At 35.1% G+C, this 26,011-nt stretch overlaps 1 protein-coding gene across 10 annotated transcripts in view; it reads right to left on the bottom strand.

Moving 5' to 3' along the window:
• Positions 1–26,011, bottom strand: part of LOC106874949 (chloride channel protein C) — a 197,272-nt gene that overhangs the window by 102,712 nt on the left and 68,549 nt on the right. For all 10 annotated transcript variants that reach the window (XR_016242847.1, XM_089356299.1, XM_089356334.1 and 7 more), the window contains one exon: positions 16,063–16,155. Coding sequence is in view for 9 of the 10 variants with exons in the window: in XM_089356299.1 (XP_089212425.1) it covers positions 16,063–16,155 (93 nt within the window). In the remaining variant the exon portion in view is untranslated. The remainder of the gene's footprint in view (positions 1–16,062; positions 16,156–26,011) is intronic.

The following is a 26,011-nucleotide window of genomic DNA, read 5'->3' as shown; positions in this document are numbered from 1 at the left end:
CGGCTTTACCAAGGAAATAGACATGAAATTCGGATTAGAAAAATGTGCCAAAGCAACCCTGAAAAGAGGAAAATTAGTTAAAAGTAGCAATATAACACTAGATAAAGCCAATGAAATAAGAGAACTAGACGAAAGCCAACCATATAAGTATTTAGGAGTCAATGAACTAGATAGGATACAACATACACAAATGAAAGAAAAAATAAAGAAAGAGTACTATAGACGAGTTAGATCAATACTAAAAACAGAGCTCAATGCTAAAAACAAGATAATGGGTATCAACACTTTAGCTGTCCCAGTTATAAGCTACAGCTACAACATCCTTAACTGGACACTAAACGAACTATGTAAAATAGACAGGAAAACAAGAAAAATAATGACAGGATATAGGATGCACCACCCAAAATCTGACATAGAAAGGCTATATATACAACGCACAGAAGGTGGCAGGGGTCTTATACAGCTAGAAAACTATTATAAAATAACCACCATAGGACTGCAAAAATACCTACTCCAGAAGCAAGGGAAGCTAATACAAATAGCCACAAAACACGAGCAAAACAAAAAACTGTTTTCAGTATTTAAGGAAGCTGACAAATACAAACAAGAAATCAATCTACCTAACAAATACGAAGAAGAAGAAGAAGAAGAAGAAGAAACAACAAAAGCTATAAAACAAATGAAATCCAAACTAAAGCTAGAACAACAACGGACCATGATAAAACGATGGCAAGAAAAGCCCCTACATGGTAAATACTGGGCTAAACTAAATGCGAAAGAAATAGACAGAGAAAAATCCCAGCAATGGCTGAGAAGCTCAGGACTCAAAGCAGAGACTGAAGGATTTTTAATTGCTGCACAAGACCAGAGCCTCCCCACCAGAAATTACCAAAAACACATAATGAAAAGAAATATAACAAGTAACTGTAGAATATGTGGAGATCGACAAGAAACAATAAATCATATTATCTCTGGCTGCCCAGTCCTGGCTAAGAAGGAATATATTCACAGACACGACAGAGCTGGGACCTATATACACTGGAAGCTATGCCAACACTATGGAATAACAACAGAAAAAAGATGGTATAAACACACGCCAGAAAAGGTCACAGAAAACGAGAAAGCAACCATACTCTGGGATATGCCAATACACACAGATAGAGAAATTAAGGCAAATAGACCAGATATAGTTGTCAAAGATCATGAAGGAAAAAAATGCTTTCTAATTGATGTATCAATACCAGCAGATGACAACGTTTCTCGAAAAGAAATGGAAAAACTTTCAAAATACAAAGACCTGGAAATAGAGATAACTCGAATGTGGAGTCTAAAAACAGAAACAATTCCTATCATAGTAGGTGCCTTAGGTATAATTAAAAAATACTCAGACAAATACATAACAAAAATACCAGGACTTACAAATATATGTAACATACAGAAAATTGCACTACTGGGTACTGCACACATTCTACGCAAAACACTTTCAATACAGTAAACATAAAAGCACCACAGCAAACCACAGCACATACCCAAGGCGCACAGAGCTGCGCTCGGTAGTGAAGTGAAAGCACGTTATAAAAATAAAACTACTGAACAATAATAATAATAATAATAATAATAATAATAATGGAGGTTCATTTATTAATAATAGGAGTAAGAACATAATCACAGTAAAAGAGGTAAACCCTAGGAGAATAAAATTTGAAGGACCTAATGCAAAAGTCAAAAATATAATATATCAATGCAAAGTAAAGACTCAAACAGGTACCATGACATACTTGGGGTGCATTTCAGGACAGGTATGCCGTAGAATTTCTAACCATTTCTCATGCTTTAGAGATAGGAAGAAAATGGCTAGCACTAGTCTTAGCAAATACATCTGGGGTCTTAAGGAAAGTAATAAACAGTATTCATTAGAATGGTCTATAATAGCTAGATCAATGCCATATGAGAGAGGAAGAAAGTATTGTTCGCTCTGTACGGTGAAACTATACCACATACTCTTCTCTAAGGATAAATTGATTAATAAAGTAAAGAATAATGCTCTGAAATGTACGCATATCATAAGAAGTACGTTTCGTTGGTATAAATGATCTTAAGATGTGATGAAGTACAACATGATGTCTCATGTATGTTTGTCTATGTGCAATTATGCATATATGGATGAGTGCATATAAGTGTGTGTGTATATATGAAAGATATGCATATATATATATATATATATGCATATATATATATATATATATATATATATATATATATATATATATATATATATATATATATATGTATGTATATATATGTATATGTATGTATATGTACATGTATATATGTGTGTATGTATATGTATGTGTGTTGTATTTGTATGTATGTGTGTATGTGTATGTGTATATATATATATATATATATATATATGTGTGTGTATGTATATGTGTATACACATATATATATGTATGTGTGTGTGTGTATGTATATATGGATAAGTATACGGGTAAAGTGTATGTATGCATATGTATACGGGTAAAGGAACGGGTAATATAGTATAGTAAAGAGAAATAAACAAAATAATTAATTAATCTAGTGGAAATTCACAGGAGAGCAATAAAAATAGAAAATTAAGGAGTTATCTCCCCTATAATAACAAAGATGAAATCTAACGAGATTCTAAGGACTTAATGATCGTTATGTATGTGTTTTTTCGTGTTTTGTTCGGTTGGTAACCACTCCTGAAGAAGTGCCAAATGTCAAAATCCAATGGACCAGTCACTGGATCAGTTTGGCACAAATGTTAACATAGAGTGGTGAATAAGTCGATATATCGAGTTTGAAGTCTCTGTCTCTTTTGAATATGAAAATTTAAAAGTTAAAAACCTTATAATATAATATATATATATATATATATATATATATATATATATATATATATAATTTTCCAGAGGATGTAGCAACCGTTACCAATATAGCATAAGAACTTACCTTAGGGGATCATTAACTAGATTCCTTAAGGGTCGTTCTCAGTTTATATTTATATTATAAGGTTTTTAACTTTTAAATTTTCATATTCAAAAGAGACTGAGACTTCAAACTCGATATATCGATTTATTCACCACTCTATGTTAACATTTCTGTGCCAAACTTATCCAGTGACTGATCCATTGGATTTAGACATTTGGCACTTCTTCAGGAGCGGTTACCATCCGAACAAAACACGAAAAAAAACATACATAACGATCATTAAATCCTTACACACACACGCACACACACACCTGCGCGCGCGGACTGATATCGTATGAATTTGTATTAAATTTTTTTTATTCGTTTTCAAGTTTCAGTGTGAGTGGTTATACCAAGTATAAGTAAATAGCTGTGTTATATTAGCAATTAAACAAGCAGAAAATCGGTAATATACAAGATACTATTCGCTTTTCTACACCTTAAGGTGACTTTGCCCAAGGTACAGCTAAATTTTTGTAGCATTGTCTTGGTATTAGAAACCACGTACAACGGTGTACATTGATTTAGATATATATGCATATACAAAGAAATAATTGGATAGAAGCTTTTATTTGCATTTTCTGAATCTCTTTGTGTGCCGATAGGTTTTATTCAATTCGCACTGTTTAAGAAATTGTTTTTCATCCTGAATATTTAACCACGTAGAACAATCTCATTGTATCATAAATACGCACATGTATTGAAGAACAAATAAACGCATTGCTTTTGAATAGATATATTATATCGCACTGTTGGAAAAATATATTCCTAATGACAATGCGTGTTCAAAAGAATATTAATATCAACATCTCTCTCACTGTCATTTACTCTCTTTACATACACATACATATACTTATATATGGACATACATGTACATATATACAAATATATATAAATATACAGATACACACAACATCCCAAATATCAGAAGTGAAAAAAAAAATGTTACAAATATCCACATTCTCTTTATGCTACTGGAGAGCAGTAAAACATCAACATGGATGGCTTTTCTTGACGGACAGTTTCGCTGCTTGCTACCGCGATCGATAACATAGATCAGCTACTGCATAATACAGTCTTGATCTCATAACTTAATCCAACACTGTATACTTATATACATACATACATACATACATGCATGCATACATACATACATACATGCATACATACATTCATCCACACATATATATATATATATATATATATACACATACACACACACATATATATTCTTTTATTTGTTTCAGCCATTTGGCTGCGACCATGCTGGAGCACCGCCTTTGGGGGAACAAATCGACCCATTCTTTGGAAGCTTAGCTCTTATTCTACCGGTCTCTTTTGCCGAACCGCTAATTTACGGGTAGGTAAACACACCAACATTGTTTGTCAAGTGATGCTGGGGTGGGGGGATAAATGAACACACCACCCCCACCCCACACACATACACACACATATACATATATAGTACGGGCTTCTTTCAGTTTCCAAATCCAGTCACAAGGCTTTGGTCGGCCCGAAGCTATAGTAGAAGACACTTGCTCAAGATGCCACGTCTCCAAGAAGATCTGTCCGGCATGTTACCGCGATCGGTAACGTAGATCAGCTACTGCGTAATCCAGTCAAGGTGCCACGCAGTGAGACTGAACCCAAATAAATTCGTGAAAAAACGAATACAACTGAAATACGAACGGCTCAAAAGTTTGACAAAAGCTTTAAATTTTATCAACAAAATGTATTCAAGACGGATGCCAAAACATTTTATGGAGAAACTTACAAAAGCAAGTAAAGGAGCCACCTGAGACTGAGGAAATGGAAGAGTTCGGGAAGAAGATATAGAGCAACAAAAAAGAATATAATGCTGAAGCTCACTGGATAGAACGTGAGAAAGTGAAACTGGATGAAGTTGGAGAGTAGAAATGGGAGGCAATAGGAGTAGAAGAGCTAAGATATATTCTTAGAAAGTCTCACAAATGCAGAACTCCAGGACTGGACCAGATCCTTAGCTTCTGGCTAAACTGTTTCGCAGAAGTACACCAAAATTTTAGCTGCATCCTTAACTGATGTTATCCAGAATCCAGAGCAAATACCTACCTGGCTGACCGAAGGAACAACATACCTTCTACCAAGAATTGATGAAACGGAAAATTCAAAGAACTGCCGACTAACAATATCTCTCAATACCACCTACAAGATCCTCACATCCATACTGAAAGGATATACACTTTCCTGGAACAGGACTCTATCCTTCCACAAGCTCAAAAAGGTTGTAAAAGGAATTCTTATGGATGCAAAGATCTATTACTTATAAATAAAATGATTGTAGAGAATTGCCGGAGCAAAAAGAAGAACCTGAGTGTGACATGGATAGACTACAGGAAAGTGTTTGATAGTCTCCCACATAATTGGATACTCGAGGCCCTTGAGACATATAGGATCTCTCCTGTTGTCTCCAAATTCTTACAATGTAGCATGACCAAGTAGAATACACGTCTCCTTCTACACCATAGTAATTGGATGAGCCAATCTAACAACACCAACATGAAACGAAGCATCTTTCTAGATGACTCCCTCTCACCGTTACTTTTGCATGGTACTGATCCCACTCTCAAACGAACTGAGCAATACGAGGTATGAGTTTAAAATGTGTAATATTACAGTAAATCATCTCTATTATATGGATGATCTGAAGCTGTTTGCTAGAAATGACGAAGAGCTAGAAGGGCTGCTAACAAGTGTTAAAGAGTTCAGCAATGAGATCGGGATAGATTTTGGCCTTGATAAGTGTGCTAAAGCAACTTTTTAAAGAGGCATGCTCAAGCAAACAGCTTCCATTAAATTAGATAGCGACACTACTATCAAGACGTTTGATCCACAAGAAAGTTATAAACACCTGGGGATAAACGAAGACGATAGCATACAACATGCTACTATGAAGTAAATTGAACTCAACACCAAAAATTGCATCGAAGCCATTAACACCCTAGCACTTCCAGTAGTACTATACAGTTTTAACATCATTAACTGGAATATTACACAGCTTCAACGCATGGACAGGAAGACAAGAAAACTACTAACATCTAAGAACATGCACAACCTAAAAGCAGACGTTGATCGTCTGTACCTACCTAGACGTAATGGGGGAGGAGGAATGATGCATGTAGGACTGTGCTGTAAGGCCCCGACAATAGCAATGAACTAGTACCTATCTAGTACAGAAGACTGGATGCCGCGGCTTGTGTGCAAACACAAAAGTAGCAAAAAATCACATTCTATTGTTAAGAAAGCTTGTAAATTCGCAAGGAAATTGGCATTACCTCTGAATTCGATGAAGAACCTGGAACCACTGCCACGAGAAAGAGCAAAACAGATCGAACAGAATGTAAAAATAGAATGAGCCGAAACAAATTCAGGAGTAGTAGAGCCAGAAACCTCTGCATGGACAGTATAATCTTCGATGCCGAAATGCTGATGTAGACAAAGCAACAGCCCAGCAGTGGTTGAGGAGTTCAGAATTGAAAGCAGAGACTGAAAGTTACATATTGTTTGCACAAGATCAAAGCTTACTTATCAAAAACTACCAGGCTAACTTTCATCAAAACGGTTCTGACACTAAATGCAGAATCTGCGATACATTTTTTGAAACAATTGACTATCTCATCTCGGAATGTCCTGTGCTGACACCAAAGGAATAGAAAGATCACCACGATATTTTAGGACAGTATTTACATTGGAAAATATGTAAATACTACGAAATCAGCATTCCTACTTACTGGTATGAGCATCATCCTGAGCCAGTCGTTGAAGGTAAAAATGTCACTGTCCTCTGGGATTTTCCAGCCAGCACCGACAGAACTATCCAAGCTAATCGAGCAGACATAGTCATGAAAGACACAGACGAAAAATACTTTTAGACTAATAGATGTAAGTGTTCTCACTGATAAAGATATATCTGTAAAGGAATTTGACAAATGAAATAAATATAAGGCCCTGGAAATTGAAATACAAAAGATGTAGCATCTTAAAGCGGGAACTGTTCCTGTTATTGTAGGTGCCTTAGGTATGTTACGAAAGGGATGCCAGAAACATCTAGATAATATCCCAAGATAAACATGTCTCAGAGAAATCCAAAAGATTTTGCTGATAAGTACTGCCCACATCTTTAGAAAAATCCAATCAATTTAAATGTATGTGTTGTATTACATGAAGATATTTCGTTACTGCACCTGCCACTCCCCTAAACTTTCAGTCATACTGTAACATCTATCCTTCACTCGCCCTAGGAAGTTGGATGTGTCTCGGTGAGTGATTGTAACAAACATGTAGATTAAAAGTAAATAACAATAATAATAATAATAATAATAGTCTCTGGGTGAGACTTGGATCCAACTTGTACAAATGCAAAACAAAAGTCAAACATAAAATAATAATAATAATAACCAGCAGAATGTGATAAAGGAATTAGAACCAGCGGAGAGCTACAAATACCTAGAGTATTTTAAGGGGACGGAGTCAAACATTCAATGATGAGGGAAAGGATCAGAAGAGAATGTAATCGCTGGGTAAGGGCAATACTCAAGACAGAGCTGAATGCAAGAAACAGGATCGAAGCGATCAATACTTTAGCCATACCAGTCGTAACTTACGGTTTCAATACCGTTAACTGGTCAATTACTGAAATATGTAATCTTCACAGAAAAATACGAAAATTGTTGACAATGCATAGAATGAACTACATTAAGGCAGATATAGAACGACTTTATCTGCCAAGAAAGAGGGTAGCCGTAGACTTTTACAACTGGAATTAACTATAAAGATTGCCACAATTGGTCTAGACACCTACCTGAAAAATTCTGAAGACTGGATGTTGAAACTTGTCTCAAAGCATGAAAACAAGAAAGCATCATACTAAGTAACAAAACAGGCAAACGAATATCTATGTGAATTCCAAATACAACAAATTCCAGATTTAGACGTACTGGAAAAAAGCACAGAAAAGCTAAGCGTATGAAAATCCGTGCTAAAACTGCTGCCTTAGATATTATTACTGATAAAACCTATCAATGGCAAATACTTAAAGAGATCTAATAGTACCGATGTTGACAAAGCCGTTACCCATCAATGGTTAGTGGCTTCTGGCTTAAAATCAGAAACAGAAGGGTTTCTCATAACAGTCCAAGATCAATTCCTACCGACAAGAAACTACTAGGCCAATATATTAAAGAACGGCAGCTGCCCAACATGTCGTGAATGTCAATAGCAAAATGAAACCATTGATCATGTTGTCTCTATGTGCAGTTTTCTTGCGACTACAGAGTATCTCAACAGGCATGATAGGCTAGCACAATATATTAACTGGGTAATTTGCAAAAACCTGGACTTGCCTCATGATTAAAACTGGTGGGAATACAAACCACCTCCAGTACTTGAAAATTATCACATCTCACTACTCTGGAACCTTACCGTTCAAACTGAGAGAAAGATAGATGCGAATAGAACAGACATATTGAAAGACTTCAGACAAAAATCATGCCTCCTCATTGATATGACCGTCCCAATCGATATAAATGTATTTATCAAGATCTACCAAAAATTGAGCAAGTATAAAGATATTGAAATAGAAATTGGCAAAATGTAGAACCTGAAGACTAAAACAATCCCTGTTGTCCTAGGTGCACTAGGGATGATAGCAAAAGGGGCTGATTGCTACCTAGCTCATATACCAGGAAACCCCAAAATGGCAGAAATTCAAAAGATAGTGCTCATGGGAACTGCCCATATCCTACATAACATACTATGTAATCTCAAATTTTAAAACAAACTCATAATTTTCTTATATTTTCTTAAACATTCTCTAGAACAATACTATGTGCAAAACCAAATATATGACACCCTAGGCATAACACAAACATGAAATCCTAACTTGTTTGTCTCTTGAGTTCTCTGGGTGAAACTTGGAACCAAATCATACAAATGCAAAGCTAAAGTCAAACATACAATAATAATAATAATAATCCTTTCTACTGGAAGCATAATAATAATGAAGTGCATAAGAATAGAAATAAAAATAAAGAATAAAAATAAAGATTAAAAATGAATATTGAAAATAATAAAATAATAATAAATCAATAAAATTAAGATTAAAATTTTACAAAACATGGATTCTATGGTCTATTTTAGTGTGTGTGTGTGTGTGTGAGTGAGTGTATGTTCATGTGTATATGTGTGTGCTCCTCTGTGTATATACGGATGCTTACCGCCTAAGTTAATTGATGTGTGCGTATGCGTGTATGTGTGTTAGGATGTTATCGAATCAAATCATTATTTATATATGCGTTTGGATGTCCGTCTTTTACTTCAGTTTATCCATGTGTGTGTGTGTGTGTGTGTGTGTGTGTGTGCGTGCGCGCGTACATAGTTATCTACTGCCTAATTTGACTTGTGTGTACGTCAGTGTGTATGAATGTTAGTAACGTGTTATCAAATCAAATCTGCTTGTTTATATATATATATATATATATATATATATATATATATATATATATATATATATATATATATGTTTGTATGAAAAAGTCAATCATAAAAGTCAATCGTAATTATTATATGAAACCGTAAGATAATTAGTAAAGTAATTACATTTGCACTTTCGTGTATGTTATTATTTGAAAATAAAAATAAAGTGAAGATAAAAATAATAATAAAATGAAAATAAAATAATAAAAATGAAAACGCTTATCGTTATATTGTATTAGAGTATATTAATAATTATATTTATATGCGTATATTGATCTAAGGAAGAGTTAACTTTTATAGTTATTGATTGGAAATCTATTTTATATACCATTATATATTCATTTAAGTGTGTGTGAGAATACATATACGTACTTATGTTATACGCATTTGAAATTAGTACATATATATATTAAGTGTACTCGTCATCAAAATTAGAGCTATCGATGGATTTACAATATTGCCATCTAAAATAAGATGTATTATCTGATTAATTAATAAAGATTAATACTCAATATTATTAATAAATGGACAGTTAAGTATCATATTATATAATGTATAGTATATATTATTATTCATATTTATATTCTTTATATCTTATGTTTGATTTATAAATCAAGTTACACTTAATATCTTATGCTCATATTTTTAACGTTCAGTTTTATCTTTTTAATTAAATTTTCTAAAAACATAATTAGAGAAATGACAACAAGCTGAAATATTCTCTTTTCTCGAGTTAATCAAATTGCATTTAGATGTTAATATCTGAAAATTTTCTTCTGTACACAAACGGCATTTCTTATCCTAAATTCTATAAGTATGGTTTATAATTTCCCATTTAATTTTATATTTTTCCCATTATATTTTGACATCCATATAAATTTGCTGAAACTAGTATTGTTAATTTTATGCTTATTCCTAAAATAAGTCTCATGGTTCGCAATTCGACGTTTAAATTGTTTCGGTTGAACCTATATAACGGTGTTCTTTTCTCTTCAGATTCAACCATGCACCTATATACTAGAGTAATTTTTTTACAATTTTTATTACGTTTACAACTTCCCCTAATCATACAATCACAATTTTATTTACATCATTGTTTATGTAACTCTTACGTTTATAATTTCTATTATTTTTATTTTTATTATTCATACTCCTTAGGTTAGAAAGGGAGTCAATATGGGTTGTTTCCTTCCTATTATTAGAAAATATATTAACATCTTTATTACTCAAATTTTGATTGTTATAAAAAAATATCTAATCTTTTATTAACTAGCAGAGATACCCGGTGTTGCCCGTGTTAAATGCTATTGAAGAATGAGACTTTTCTGTTATATTTTCTGTAAGGAACTGGAATACATATGATTCGAATTTGAAAAAAATTGCACATGAGGGTTCTTTCCCTCTTTACACTCCCTAAAAAAATCTAATCATGAGACATGTATCCCATACTATTGATCTTTATGCGCATATTCCAAAATTTCAGTCTTCTGGAACCTGTAAAAAGGATTTTGCTCCTGAAAAATGGAGCTCATGGAGCGCTAAAATGTGGGAACGAAGGCCCCTATTGGGGATAGGTGTGTTAATGTCAACCAGAGAAGTTGAATTGTTGGGAATGTTTTTAACTTGAGTCTTATAGTATGCCTGTATATATGTGAGAGTACAGCCTCACTTTAATAGTTTGAGTCTGAAATTGAAAGTATTTGAAATTACAATAGCGACATGTTATTGTTTCGCTTTAGACAGGTAATACTGAAATAGTGGAATAGTTTCAGTGTTAAAGTGTAAGTATCTGACATTACAGTACAGTGATGTTATTGTTTCACTTTTGACACGTAATACTGAAATAGTGGAGGAGATATGATATTTCTGTGGGCTCGAACTATGCAAGAAGTTAAAAATGTTTTTCTCCAAAGACACTACATGGACCCTAAGTAAGGCATATGTTAACTTGGAATGAAATTGGTTGTGTAGTTCTCGAGTTTTAGAGATTCATACAAACACACATTCTCATCTTTATATATCAGATATTTATGCGAACATTCCAAAATTCCAGTATTATGGACCCTGTAAAAAGGATCTTGCTCCTGAAAAATGTAGCTCATGGAGCTGAAAAATGTGGGAGTTAAGGCCCCTATTGGGGGTGGGGGTGTTAATGTCAACCAGAGAAGTTGAATTGTTGGGAATCTTTTTAACTTGTGTGAAATATGTATTGTTTGAATTTCTTTGACATAGGAAATATATGTATGTTCACTGGGTTTGTAAAAGAGAGTAAAGTTACAGGAAACCAAAAGACGAATGATCACGATAATCAGTCAGCTACCCTAGCCTAGTCGTTACTACTCCCCAATGTAGGATTCCTCACCATACAGGCGATAGGCACAGCTGTAAGATGCATTACGGATCTATAGCAATTGGAAGGGCATGACCCAATTGAAATATCAACGTGTGACGTTTGGAGTAAAGGGAAATGAAAGTGTCACCTATCGGCATAGTGGTCATTTGAAACTCCAGAGTTTCAAATGACCACTATGCCGATAGGTAACTACAGAAAAAATATACAATCAATAAATGTCTTAGAACAACCAGTTACTCATCCGGGAAGGCCTTGAAATAAATGTTACCAACTGGGGACTATATGTGTCGCAGTGATAATAAAAATACTCAAAGAGGTCTGCAACGAAATAATTTTACTCAACACTTTGCAAGTAAATCAGTGGCGGCAAAGATGCGTCTCATTTACTTGACAATTTATGCACCACATTGCAGAAATCACAATGTAAGTATATCTGAAAGGATAGTCTTACACTGTTGTACCGTTGAATTACAAATAATGCTCATCTGTTATGTTCGGGTGACCCTATAGCTTCCAATAGTACAACTGTATTCGTCTTTGCTTGAAAAAAAAAATGACTAAATTGTGGGTGTGAAGTCCCCATGAAGGGGTCTTTGTAACTTCTAAGAAGAAATTTTAGAAATATTACTTTATTTGTGTGTAATATGTATGGTTAAAATTTCATCAACATCAAAAATATATGAATTTTCATGGGGGTTATGCTCGTTATGCATAGAATATAATTTCCAAATTCCATAAAGATCCATTCAGTACTTTTGACGACGTAGTTTTGGATAAAAAAACAAATGACTTATGTGAGTGTTTGTGTGCATGTGTATGTGTATGTGTATGGGTGTATTTATGTATAGATATCTGTATGCATGTATATATGTGTATATATGTGTACATATTACATGTACATTTATATATATACATCTACACATATGTATACATATACATATATGCATATAGATCTATATCTATATGTATATCTATACATATGCATGTACATATACATCTATATGTATGCATGTAAACATATACATCTGTCTCTCTCTCTATATATATCTATATATATACATGTATGTATATACATGTATATTGATACATTTGTGCAGATATATATATGCATGTATGTATGTATATATGTATGTATGCCTATATATATGTGAGAGTATAGTTTCACTGTAGTAGATTCAGTATGAAAATGAAACCATTAAAGTGAAAGTATCTGTCATTACAGTATCGAGATGTGATTGTTTCAGTTAGTGGAATAGTTTCATTTTTAAAGTGAAAGTATTTGACATGAGTGTTTTTGTTTCACTTTTGACACGTAATAGTTAAATAGTGGAAGAGATATGATGTTGCTGTGGGCTCGAACTATGCAAGAAGTTAAAATTGTTTTTGACCAAATCATAACCGGGACCCTAAATAAGGCATGTGTAAAATTTGAAGGAAATTGGTTGTGTAGTTCTCGAGTTTTAGGGAATCACACAGACACACACGCACACACAGACAGACAGATATTCTCATTTTTACATATATATAGATTGAGGATATAATTCAAAATATATTTAACTAGTGTAACTGGGACAAAACTATCCTTATTATAAGAGGTTTAAATATCTTCATAGTAACTAATATATATACGTATACACATACGTATATACATATACATATATATGTAAATATATAAAAATAAAAAGATAAAGAGAGCAATGGTAAGGTCGGAGAAGTATTTTATGGATAGAGTCTTACAGCTGTTTCTGGGAAGATCCAGTACTTCCCTTCATCGGAGACAGAAAAAATAAAGTAATCTATTATTATATCCATAGGCGGATATTTTTAGTATGAAGTGGTAAAGAGTGTGATGCGCTGAAAAAAGAGAGAACAGGTCTAGTGAGTAGGAAAGAATGCGCGTATGTAGCATATAGGTGGTGTGGGTATGAGTGATAAACCAAGGACAGAGATAAAGGGAGAGATGGAATGAAACTACACTTCAAGTACTGTTCTCTTGTTTTTCAGCGCATCACACTCTTTACCACTTCATACTAAACATATCCGCCTATGGATATAATAATAGATTACTTTATTTTTTCTGTCTCCGATGAAGGGAAGTACTGGATCTTCCCAGAAACAGCTGTAAGACTCTATACATAAAATACTTCACCAACCTTACCATTGCTCTCTTTATCTTTTTATTTTTATATATTTACATATACACACGCTAATACGCGACTTATAATCCCCAATCTTGTTCATACAACGACTGGGGCATACTAGTCGGTATACAGCACTTACTCGGTATTACCTGTATCCTCTTGGGTTTGGTTAAATCCAATACCCTCCTCAACCATATATATATACACACACTCACACATATATATATGTACACTGTATATTTACATACACACAAACACACACACATCTATATATATATATATATATATATATATATATATATATATATATATATATATATATATATATATATATATATATATGTATATACATTGTTGGTCTGGCTTTTCTGAAAATAGTCAATAAACACAATGTCTTTTGCTTCTCAAAAGACTGAGGCCATCACCTTCCCTGCGCATGAAATGAGATTGGCCGTGGTTGGGGCAAATGAAGGGGCATGTTTTCATCGTATTAGTTGCTTTTGTGTCTATGGCTCAAAATGATGGAAACCAAAACCCATCCTGGGTTAGGAAATGTTCAAGGAAACTCTCTGTATCTGCCTCAACCAATGTCAGATTTTCGCGTGATGGGATCAGCCTGATGTGTTTTGGATCAGTTGTGAGAAGACGTTGCGTACACCGAACAGAAAACTTCGTCATGCCAAGTTCATAGTGCAGAATATTCTCAGCTCTTGCACCGATATGCTAATAGCATTGGAAATTTGATTTATAATCAATAGCTTGTCATTCATCACCATGTGGTGAACACAATCAATATTTTCCTCAGTGATAGCAGTTGTAGGACTCCAGACCATGGGTCATCTTCAAGACTTTCTCTGCATATCCTACATTCAGGTGCACACTCTTGCATTGTTGATAAAGCTGGAGTATCACCCTCTAATGTAGCAACTATGTCAGCATGAATGTCTTTGGAGGCTAAACTATTTTTCAGCATGTACTTGATAACACTACGATGCGGTTATTCACTAAAAGACAGAGAGTTTATCGTCGACCTGCTTAGCAAGTGTAAGATTGGTGGAATCGAAAGTTCCTTATGCAGTTCCAATTGTGCTGCGCTGGACATGTCGTCAGAATGAGTGACGAAAGAATATTAAAAGTCCATACGTACAGCCAGATTGATAGTTGACACAGGAATGTTGGTCGACCATGGCTTCGCTATAAGGACAAGCTGAAGAGTAACCTCTCAGCAGTCAATATAGCTCACATCACCTTTGAGCAAACAGCCTTGGAGTGAACAAAATGGAGATCTTGTGTCAAAATGGTATAAGAGACTTTGGTGAAAAGTGGCTACAAATATACCGTTGACCCGTAATTCTCATATTTGCAACATCTGCGGGTTTCTTGGCAAATCGTCGGAAGGATTCAATGTTACATTCGACATAAGCATTATGACTGACAAAGAAAGTGTAGGTGATCGTATCCTCATACGTCGAAACTGACACGAGGTCCTTCATATATATACACATATATACATACATACAGATATATATATATATATATATATATATATATATATATATATATATATATATAATGTACTGCTCCGTGAAAGAAAATTCAACAAAAAATGTACTCCATCTGATGAGAGATGAATATTATTTATTTAAAGGTCACAATACGTGTATTAAAGCGCCATTGACAACTCAAACATATTCTACAGGCACAAACCACATATAACATATTCAATTTCTTTAGTTCGTTATGATATGTGGTTTGCCCTAGAATAATATGTTTGAGTTCTCTCAACAAATGAAACGATTAGTAGTGCTTTAATACATGTCTTGTGACCTTTAAATAATAGATATATATATGCATATATATATATATATATATATATATATATATATATATATATATATATATATATATATATATATACATATATATATATATATATATATATATACGAGTATATGTATGCATGCATGTATGTTTAGAGAAACATGCATAGATGCACACATACACACACATGCACACACACACACAATAACGAGGAATACAACAAAATATGGTAAGCCTTACCTGTCTTCAGAATTTCGAAGCCTTTGGAAAATAGATAAATTTACATTGAGTTTTTCGAATCGCACCTGACTGAGGCAAGCACCAATGAGTGCACTGAAAGACAAAAACGGTTGATATCAGGGAAAGTTTTACTCTTCTCATTGTTTTCAGTATTCATTAGCGTACATTTAATTTTCATCATTACGTTATGAATGATTATATATATATGTTAGTGTGTATAGGTGTGTCTGTATGTGTGTGTGAGAGAGAGAGAGAGGGAGAGAGAGAGAGAGAGAGAGAGAGAGAGAGAGAGAGAGAGAGAGAAAGAGAGTTATGTGCGTGTGTGTGCGTGCGTACGTGTGCTTACGTGCGTGTGCTTACGTGCGTGGGCTTGTGTGCGTGTGCTAACGCGCGTATGTGAAACGCATGCATATATAACGGATAAAATATATCCATTGTCAATACTAAGCTTATATTTGAAAAACAAAATATCGGATTATAGTTAACAGAAAGAATTATTGTACAAGATAGAAAATCTCTTCAATTTTGTATATATAGCAGTGAATTGGCAGGGTCATTAAAGCGTGAGATTTGAGATACTTGTTGTGACTTTGTGCACTTTGAGTTCAAATCCCGCTAGATACAACTTAGACATTCATACTTTGTAGGAGTTCGATAAAATAAAATACCAGCCTATTGTAGTTGGCTGGCGTAATTATTACAGCGCCGGATTATAGGTTTCGCGTTATTTCTTCGAGTTCATTTTCTTCTAAGGTCTTAGTCTATATATTTAATCCATCATCCCTTCGAAAAACATTTCCTCTTTTCATCTTGTTATGGAAGCTCACTGAAATGAAAAGGTCATCTCTAGCGGACAAGAATCCACCACTAAGGATGAGCACAAATAACTCGAAACCATACAATCTGGTGATCCCGTCGCTAGAAGATCGTAGGGGTTTGCTCCTCTGCTTGCGATATATCGGGTGCAGATTGCATCGAATAACCAGCTGGAGGGAGGGTCATTCTGAAGTTAAAATAGTAGTAACACTGCTATGGAATGGCCATGTTGAAGTGGCGATAAGCATTGCATCTCAGTATAGTTAATGATTTCAACTAACACGCTAATTTGCAATATATATATATATATATATATATATATATATATATATATATATATATATATATATATATATATATATATATATTGCAAATATATATATATATATATATATATTAAAACGTTCGGAGAGATAAACGACACATTGGCGGACAAAAGAAACAACAATTATAAGGACAGACAAAAAAGACGGGTCATTCCTGACTTTCTTTCATCAGTCAAGTACCAGAATTTGCGACCATTTCGGACAGTTACACTTGAGATGGTTCCATCTGGTTGCCCCGCAAAAACGTCTAAGCTAAGAGCATTAGACCCCTTTGTAAAAAGCTAGCGAATGTGTACAGCAACAAAGACGAAAAAACAAACAAACAATAAAACGGAGAACATGGTACACAATTACGAATACAACAAGAAATAAGAACAGGCGTTTTTCGACTGAGAACGATTCAAATTGAGCTGGGGTGTATGAAGTAAAAGCCTAAAGGCAGGGACATGGGAGATGGACACAAGACGTGTTGACGGTTGGCAATCAGGCCAAGAAAGAAAGATCATGGTTGACCGGACACTGGTCACGTGGAAGGAGGAGAGTGGGATTGGAGGATTAGAAAAAAAATCAGAGACAAAGGGAAAGGTGCAGGGGAGATAAACTTAGATTTACAATTAGATAAATTTAAACCCTACAGTAAACCCAATGAAAAGCTATGTTATATTAGCAAAGAATCTACTCATCAACCCGTAATTCTTAAGAGCCTAGTTAGTAATGTAGGAAGGCAAATATCATCAATTTCTTCAGCTGGGACAGCATTTCAAAATTCCGCGCCGTATTATAATAATGCATTAAGGAAAGGGGGATTCTCGGAGAAGATTCAGTATAGTTGAGCTAATTCTAACAATAATAGACCACGTAGAACTAGAACTAGGAAAGCTTTGTGGTTTAATCCTGCATTTAATATTGCCGTAAAAATTAATATAGGAAGGGATTTCTTAAAATTAGTTTCTAAACATTTTTAATCTAACCATAAGTTCTATAGAATTTTTAATAGGAGAACACTTATAGGAACGCCAATCATTTCGCTCTCTCTGCCTCTATCTATTTGATCCTTTCTCTCTTTAATTTTCTGTTCCTTTTTCTTTTATTTCTCTTCTTTTCTCCATTTTTGTTTTTCCTTTGTTTTTCCTTTACTTTCTTTTGCCTGTAACAATTAAGTTGTATATGCATACACCAGGAGGTTTTGTGCGCATGCGTGTGTGTGTGTGCGTGCATACATATATATGCATTTGTATATATTTATGCTTTGCCTATATATGAGTCTATATGTATGTAACCATGTACCTACGTCTATATGTTTAATGTATATACGTATATTATAGATTGTTTGGTATGTGTATGTTTTGGTAAATGTATATGCATTTTAGCGTAATCAATTTTTAAAAGGATATATCTTTTAATTTATTAATTTATTATTATTTTTACAACTAATTATTTACTCTGAGTATTCAGGCCTTTTTCCTTCTTCGTAAGCTATTTTTGATTTAAGATTTTCTTCGATTTTTATAATAATATGATTTTAAACCGAAATTTGCTATTTCATGCAACCGGTTATTGAAAAGACCATTAGTTGAAAGGAGCAATGAAACAAAACTATTTTCAAATGTGTATCAATCAAAGTAATTGTATTTCTGCATATAACTTTATCTTGCTCCATTCTAAACAAAACTCTCTGACAAACAGGAACGTGAAACTCTGAGTAACAGTTTTTGTGATAGTTTTACTGCTTTTTAATAAAGTATATATAATTATATATATATATATATATATATATATATATATATATATATATATATATATATATATATATATATATATATATATATATATATATATAATCATATATATATATATGGCTTTTTGTTGCACAGTCTGCGACAGACCATGTCTGTCCTTGGCTGGCCTCAAATCTCACCTGCGAACTCATGGAAAACAAACCTCATCCAGCTATTCTGATTATATGTCTGTGCACACGTTTGAATGTGGTGTGTGCCAGAGGGTTTGCAAATCCAATGGGGGTCTTAAAAGACATGTTAGGTTCCACAATGAGCAGAACTTACTTGCAGGTATTGGTAGTGCAAATCAGAGGTGCAATCTGTGTGGGTGTGTTTTCAAAACACCGTTTGGTTTAAAAAGCCACATCAGATGCCATGAAAGGGCTAAGGTGTAGGTGCAGGAGGTGGTCAAACTCTGTGTAAGGAGTAGACAACCACCATATATATATATATATATATAGACACACACACACACACACACACACACACACACACACACACACACACACACACACACATACTTTACTTATCAGTCCAATGTGTAATTTAAACGTATACTTATTTTTTAAAGCTTAATACTTATTCTATCGGTACCTTTGGCCGGACCGCCAAGTTACGGGGACACAAATACACCAACACCGGTTGTTAACACCGGTTGGACAAACTCATAGACAAAAATACACAGTTTTCTTTCAGTTCCGACTACCAAATTCACTTACAATGCTTTGGTCGACCCGAGGCTATAGTAGAAGACGACTTCCCAAGGTACCACGCAGTGAAACTGAAGCAAGAACCATGTGGTTGGGAAGCAAGCTTTTTACCCCACAGTCACACCTGCCATTTATTATTTGATTGGATAGGGAATGGTAGCTTTTATGACCCGTTCACGATAGCGAGCTTCCAGCAGTAGTTCGCTCCGGCTCGCGATGTATTGAAAATAAGTACAAACTAGTCACTGATCTTGCAACAAGCAAATTAGTTAATTACAAAATTTCTGTAAGAGATGAAAGCAATAACTATACTGAGAAGTAATGTTTATCGCCACTTCAACATGGTTGTTCTGTAGGAACCGACGTTACTACCATTTTAACACCAGGAGGACGTTTCCTCCAGCTGGTTATTCGATGTAATCTGCATCCAATGTATATTGCAAAGAAGGGAACGAACCCCTACCATCTTCCAGCGATGGGACCATGTTGAATTGGCGATAAACAACACTTCTCAGTATAAATACTGATTTCAATTCCTATAGAAATTTTCTAACAAGTTAATTTGCTTGTTGCAAGATCAATGACTGGTTGTCACTTCTTTTCTTTATATCACGAGCTCGAGCAAACTACTGCTATGCCTGAGAATGAGCACAAATAATTCGAAACTGTACTCTCCGGTGGTCCGGATTAATTCAGTGCCTTCAGTTACAACTGACCCTGTCCTACCCATTGTTACTACCTGTGCTGTTATGATCACTATTATCATTATTATCACCACTATTATCGTTACTATTATCATTACCATTAAAATTACTATCATCATTATTGTTATTACGGCGATCACCACCGTCACCACCGTTGCCGTTGTTGTCATTCTGATTGTCATTTCTACCTAAATTGCCCTCCATGTTAGCTTTCGCATTAGCATTAATGGTTACTTCATTTCCATTGTTTTTTATGCGTTTATTATTAGTATTTCTCATACCATCTCGACCTCCGTGCACACCATGTTTACAATCACCCTTTCCATTGTTGGCTCTGGTCCACTTGCTATCACCGTTACTATATATATATATATATATATAGTATACTGTATATATTTATATGTATGCATATATATTGGTTTCAAATTTTAGCACAACGCCTACACTTTCGGGGGTTGAGTATGTCGATTACATCGACCCAGTGTTCAACTGGTATCTATGTTATCGATACCTAAGTGGATAAAACGCAAAACTGACTCCGGTGGTACTTAAACTCAGAGCATAAAAACAGACAAAATACCGCTTCTGCGAGCTAACAATTCTGTCAGCTTCTTCTTTGCTCATTTCTGGGTAACACTGGCTACCCTGTTTGTCAAGTCATCTCAGTTCCTATCACTTGGGAAGTCGGGACAAAAACAAATTCCAACGTCAACGACAACGAAGACGACGACGACGACGATGACGATGACGATGTTGATGATGATGAAGCAATGTTCCTGAAACAAGAGGACCTGTACCTTGGACCAATTAAGGCATACCCCATCCAAGAGCAAATGCTGTCTGGAATTGTTCTTGAACGGTTTATACTTAAACGGCCACATCTACTCTTACGATTCGTTTATATTTTCACCCACTTTTCAACAAATTCAATCGAAGACACGACTTCTCTTTTCATAGCCACCTTCCTTTCCACGTCAAATATGAAAGACTCAACGAAGGATTGACTAAAGACGAAAGTGTTTGCCCATCATCCACATACAGATATTTTCTATTGTCATCAGAGGAAAACTGCCTTCCTTGCACGACTAAAGTAAGATGTCAGGGCAATTTTCAAGGAAGATTCAAATGATCAAGATATCTCTACGAGTCAGTAATAGCGGCCACTGAATAAATGCATGTAAATGGTTTTATCACTCTGCGCGCATTCGGACAGACCCGTCTCAAAACATTTCAATGCCAAGAGATTTTATCTCAAACCGGTAGTGACCCTCTACAGCACTGCCTGTTCAAGGTCTACTGGAAGGCGTTCAGTATAGTCTCCGTTCGGAAAGACCTTCGAATCCCTAGAGCATTCGTTTTCATTAACGTTCAGGATTTCCTTATGAAAGTCGATTCTCTGTTACTCGAATAACTCTGTATCGATTGCTGATATGCAACATTCCCCGAGCCCATTGCCCGACTGGCAGAGAGCGATGCGTACCTCGTGATAACCCTAACTGTAATCAAAACAGACACCAGGTACGCAATTTTGGTCGACCCAGGATTACAGATCCCTCAAGGAGATGAGCTACAGGAAAACGTGCCTTGCGAACCGCCATCACACATGCACACTGTAGCGCAATTTCAGTAGATGAAGCCTGAGCGCGTATACACGTGTCAGTAGTCTCAGTATACTCATCCGACATGCAGTATGCAGAGGATGCTAGTTACAGAGAGACTGCATGACGAATGGAATAAGTCCTTTATATAAGAAACCAAAATGCAGACGTTCTAATCTGATCAGTTGGAACTGAAACAAAACACAATGGTCATTGCTGCTTACGTTGGACCTTCCATTTCTATTTAAGTAGAACGTCGGAAAACCACTCCATCAAAAATAAATGCGTGCGTATTGTTGCTGTTGTTAAAAGTGATACTGGTAGTGTTGAAGGGAATGATGTCATATTATAGTTATTGTTGCTGTCACTATTCACACTGACTTATTATTGTTTTGTTGTCTTTCACATTGTTATTTTTCGTTGTTGTTGTCATCGTTCACGAAGTTCATTTTATTGTTCTCGCCTGCTTGCTTTGTGTAATATAACAGCAACGCTACTAGATTTAAACTCGTTAATGTACTATGGTTGAATTTCTCTCTCTTTCTATCTTCTACTATTACATCAGCACTTTTCTCTTCTTTCTCAGTCATTATTGTGTTTGTCTTGACTATTATTATTGAAAGACATACATCATCTTGAAATTTTACAAAAGCAAATATTACACCGACAGCTCCCCCGAGGTGAGAACTCATATAAAAAAAAAACAGACCTAGCATTATTTAGCAGGTTCCTTCATTCATTCGATTGCACAAAGAACAAATACAAATACAATCCCATTCAGTGTAAAACAAACGATCTTTTTCTCCCACAAACTCTGTAGAGCTGAAGTAAAACGTGATTTCTTTGATGACGGCAATAATAATAATAATAATAATAATAATAATAATAATAATAATAATAATAATAATAATAATAATAATAATAATAAATGCCTTGATACAGAAGCAAACAATGGCTCTCAAGGCTTCTTAACTGATTGTTATTAAAATGGCGGATAAAGGAGGCTCTATCTTTATTATGGACAAAAGTGAGTATATTTCGGTTTGTGAATAGTATCTAGACGGACGCAATGATTAGTCTAGAGTAATTGAGTAGGGCACTAATATCTTCGCAAACGCACTTTGGCAGTTCAAAATGTTTGAAAAATATTGCTTAGATTTCTGAATGGCTTCAATGTGAAGCTTTGAGTTTGTATTTCAATAGTTTTTGTTAGATTGATAGATGGTATAGCGCAAGGTATTGAGGGTTTTGGATATTGTTATGTGTTGATGGAGCTCCGTCATTATTTTACAAACTCCAGCGTTCTCCAGTTTTGGGGGTCAATCACCTACTCTCCCTTTTATTTACCAATGACTTACTTGACATCACATTCAACGATACCCACTCTTATGCATGAAACACAGCTCTTCATTCCTGCCTCATATTTCCCAACCAAATGTATCTGCTCGCAAGCTAGACACACAGAGTCAATCAACATTAACTTTATGAACAGAGACTTCGAATGTATCCTACAATAGGAATATGCAGACGTGTTCTTTTCAACACCTGCTGCACAAACATACATCCTAGACTGCATCCAGAAAAGGGCCATCTATTTGATTGGCATAAAGTCAGTCAATGATACACTCCAGCCTCTGGCCTACAAACAATTTGTATTTCTTCTTTCAGTCACATATACTGTGTCAAATTCTACAGGCTATGCACTAATCACTATCTCCAGCCCTTCTTTCCTAGAATTCCGTCTCTCTGGAAGCCCCTCCCTCCACCACCACCTGTCTTTTTTGAAGGTGCTGACTTATAAATGTCCATGAGAAGTATTAACGAATCAATCTTGCCAACGAGGAAGGGCCTGCGAAGGGCAAGGGCACCATTCTTCGCCTAAGCTCAATATGTAAAGAAATAATAATAAATAGAATAAAATAATGAGCCAGTTACTGGAAATTGTGCAATTTTGGGGGAGCAGAAATCAATAAAACATCGGGATGTATTAGTTAAGTCGGAATTTATGAGGCCTTTCATTAGCATGTCATTATTATAGAGAACGCTTTGACAGTAGAGACTTTATCCGTCCATTAGCAGAGGTACATAAAAAAGCACTGCATATAATATAATTTCCGACCATTGATTTGACGTCAAATATTGGGTGTACGCTTTGAAAAAGAAAGGCAGAAATTCGTTTGAAGGGGCGGTGGTATAGGTGCAGCGTGTCACCAAAGATATATGAGTATGTCAGAAAGATTTCCTACTGCTTTGGCAACTGTCCTTTGCAACGGATAGGTGATTGGGCGTATACCCAAGCATATGAGCCGAGAAGTGACGATGTCGTTGAGAAATGATCCCAGTAAAAAGTATATAATACACAAATTTAAGGTTATAATTCTGCTAAACATAAAGTCAAGAATTTTTAACAAAGATCTTCGCCAAGAAATCGGAAACGCTTAAACATCCGTGAACACCAGCAGGTTTATCAACAACAACTTATTATGTCCATCTAATGCGATACATTGTAACTCACATCGGATATAGCTTTTATTTTGGTGGGGTACTGCTAAATTTAGCTCAATCAGGTCTCCGACAGAGTCAACTTTTGTTATGACAGCTATTTTAAATACCGAACTCTTCCACAGAAGCTGAATTGTGGCAATACATAGCGGTATCTATTCAGCGATCAGACTATACACACATATGCAGGAAGTAAATAGACACCTTTAATTTTCAAACCTTCTTTTCTAAGCGTCTTAATATGTTTTCAGCGGTGTAGAATTTACAATGTAATTATTATTTTTTATTTCAGGTACCATTATATTAAACATTTGCGAAGAGTGACCATGCCACGCACAAAAAATTCAGCAGAACTGTTAAATTTTCAAAAAGGTCGTATTGGTGGGCAAGCTGAAGCTTCTGACATTGCAAAACAACTAGAAGTTAGTCCAAGAACGTGTGCTACATATCTGCATAAAACTGGTTATTATGGACGAGCAGCTAGAACAAAACCTCTTCTTCAACCAATTAATATCATGAAAAGAAAGAAATGAGCTAAGGAGATGTCAGAAAAGTCAGTTCATTTTGGGATAGAGTGATTTTCTCAGATGAATCCAGATTTACATCATTTTCAGACAGTAGACGTGTTTGGGTCTGGAGGCTTCCCAATCAGGAATTTGATTGGAAACGACTCCAATCAACTGTGAAACATGGTGATATCTCTGTAATGTTATGGGGAGCTGTCACCAACAATGGTCGTTCTGAGCAGATCGAATGTGTTGGAACCATAAATTCTGAAAAATACATCGAAATACTTAAGCAAGAACTACTTCCGATGTATTCATACGATAACATAACGAAAAATGAGTTTTTTTCATGGAAGATGGGGCTCCATGCCACACAGTGAAAAGGAATCAACAATGGCTGTCTGAAAATGGGATCAAAAAGCTTCCTTGGCCGAGTCAATCTCCTGACATGAACCCAATTGAAAATCTTTGGCGCATACTAGATAGAGCTATACGAAAAACTCGACAGAAACCTAAATCTAAAGATTAATTGTTTCGATTGTTGCGTGAAAAGTGGGCAGAAATTCCACAAGAGGCAATCACAAAGTCCAATGCCATAAAAAGTTTCTGAATTAAAAAGTGCAAAGGGACTGTCAACTAAATACAAAAGTATGTAGTCCTACCTGTCGATTACATTTCAATTGTTCGCTTTGCGTATTAAATAAAAGATTTTGAAAATTAAAGGTGTCTATTTACTTCTTGCATGTCTGTGTAAAGTCTCATATTCGAACCTCTTTGCATCGTGCATGAAGTCTCTTTGATCAAACTCAAGTGCTAAGTAAAGTGCATACAGAAGTGCGTGTGGAGCTGCATGGCGGCGTATAGCAGATAAATACTCTTGCAAGATGTATTGTTTCCAGGAGAGCAGATCTAATTATACAGAATAGTATTTCCAAGAGAGGGTAATAATATATATATGTAGAGAGAGAGAGAGAGAAAGAGAGAGAGAGAGAAAGAGAGAGAGAGAGAG

Source organism: Octopus bimaculoides, chromosome 1 (assembly GCF_046866305.1).
Source record: "Octopus bimaculoides isolate indiv1 chromosome 1, ASM4686630v1, whole genome shotgun sequence".
In the NCBI taxonomy this organism is placed as follows: Eukaryota; Metazoa; Mollusca; class Cephalopoda; order Octopoda; family Octopodidae; genus Octopus; species Octopus bimaculoides.
The sequence above is the reverse complement of the archived record's forward strand: the minus strand, read 5'-3'. Positions and strand labels throughout refer to the sequence as shown.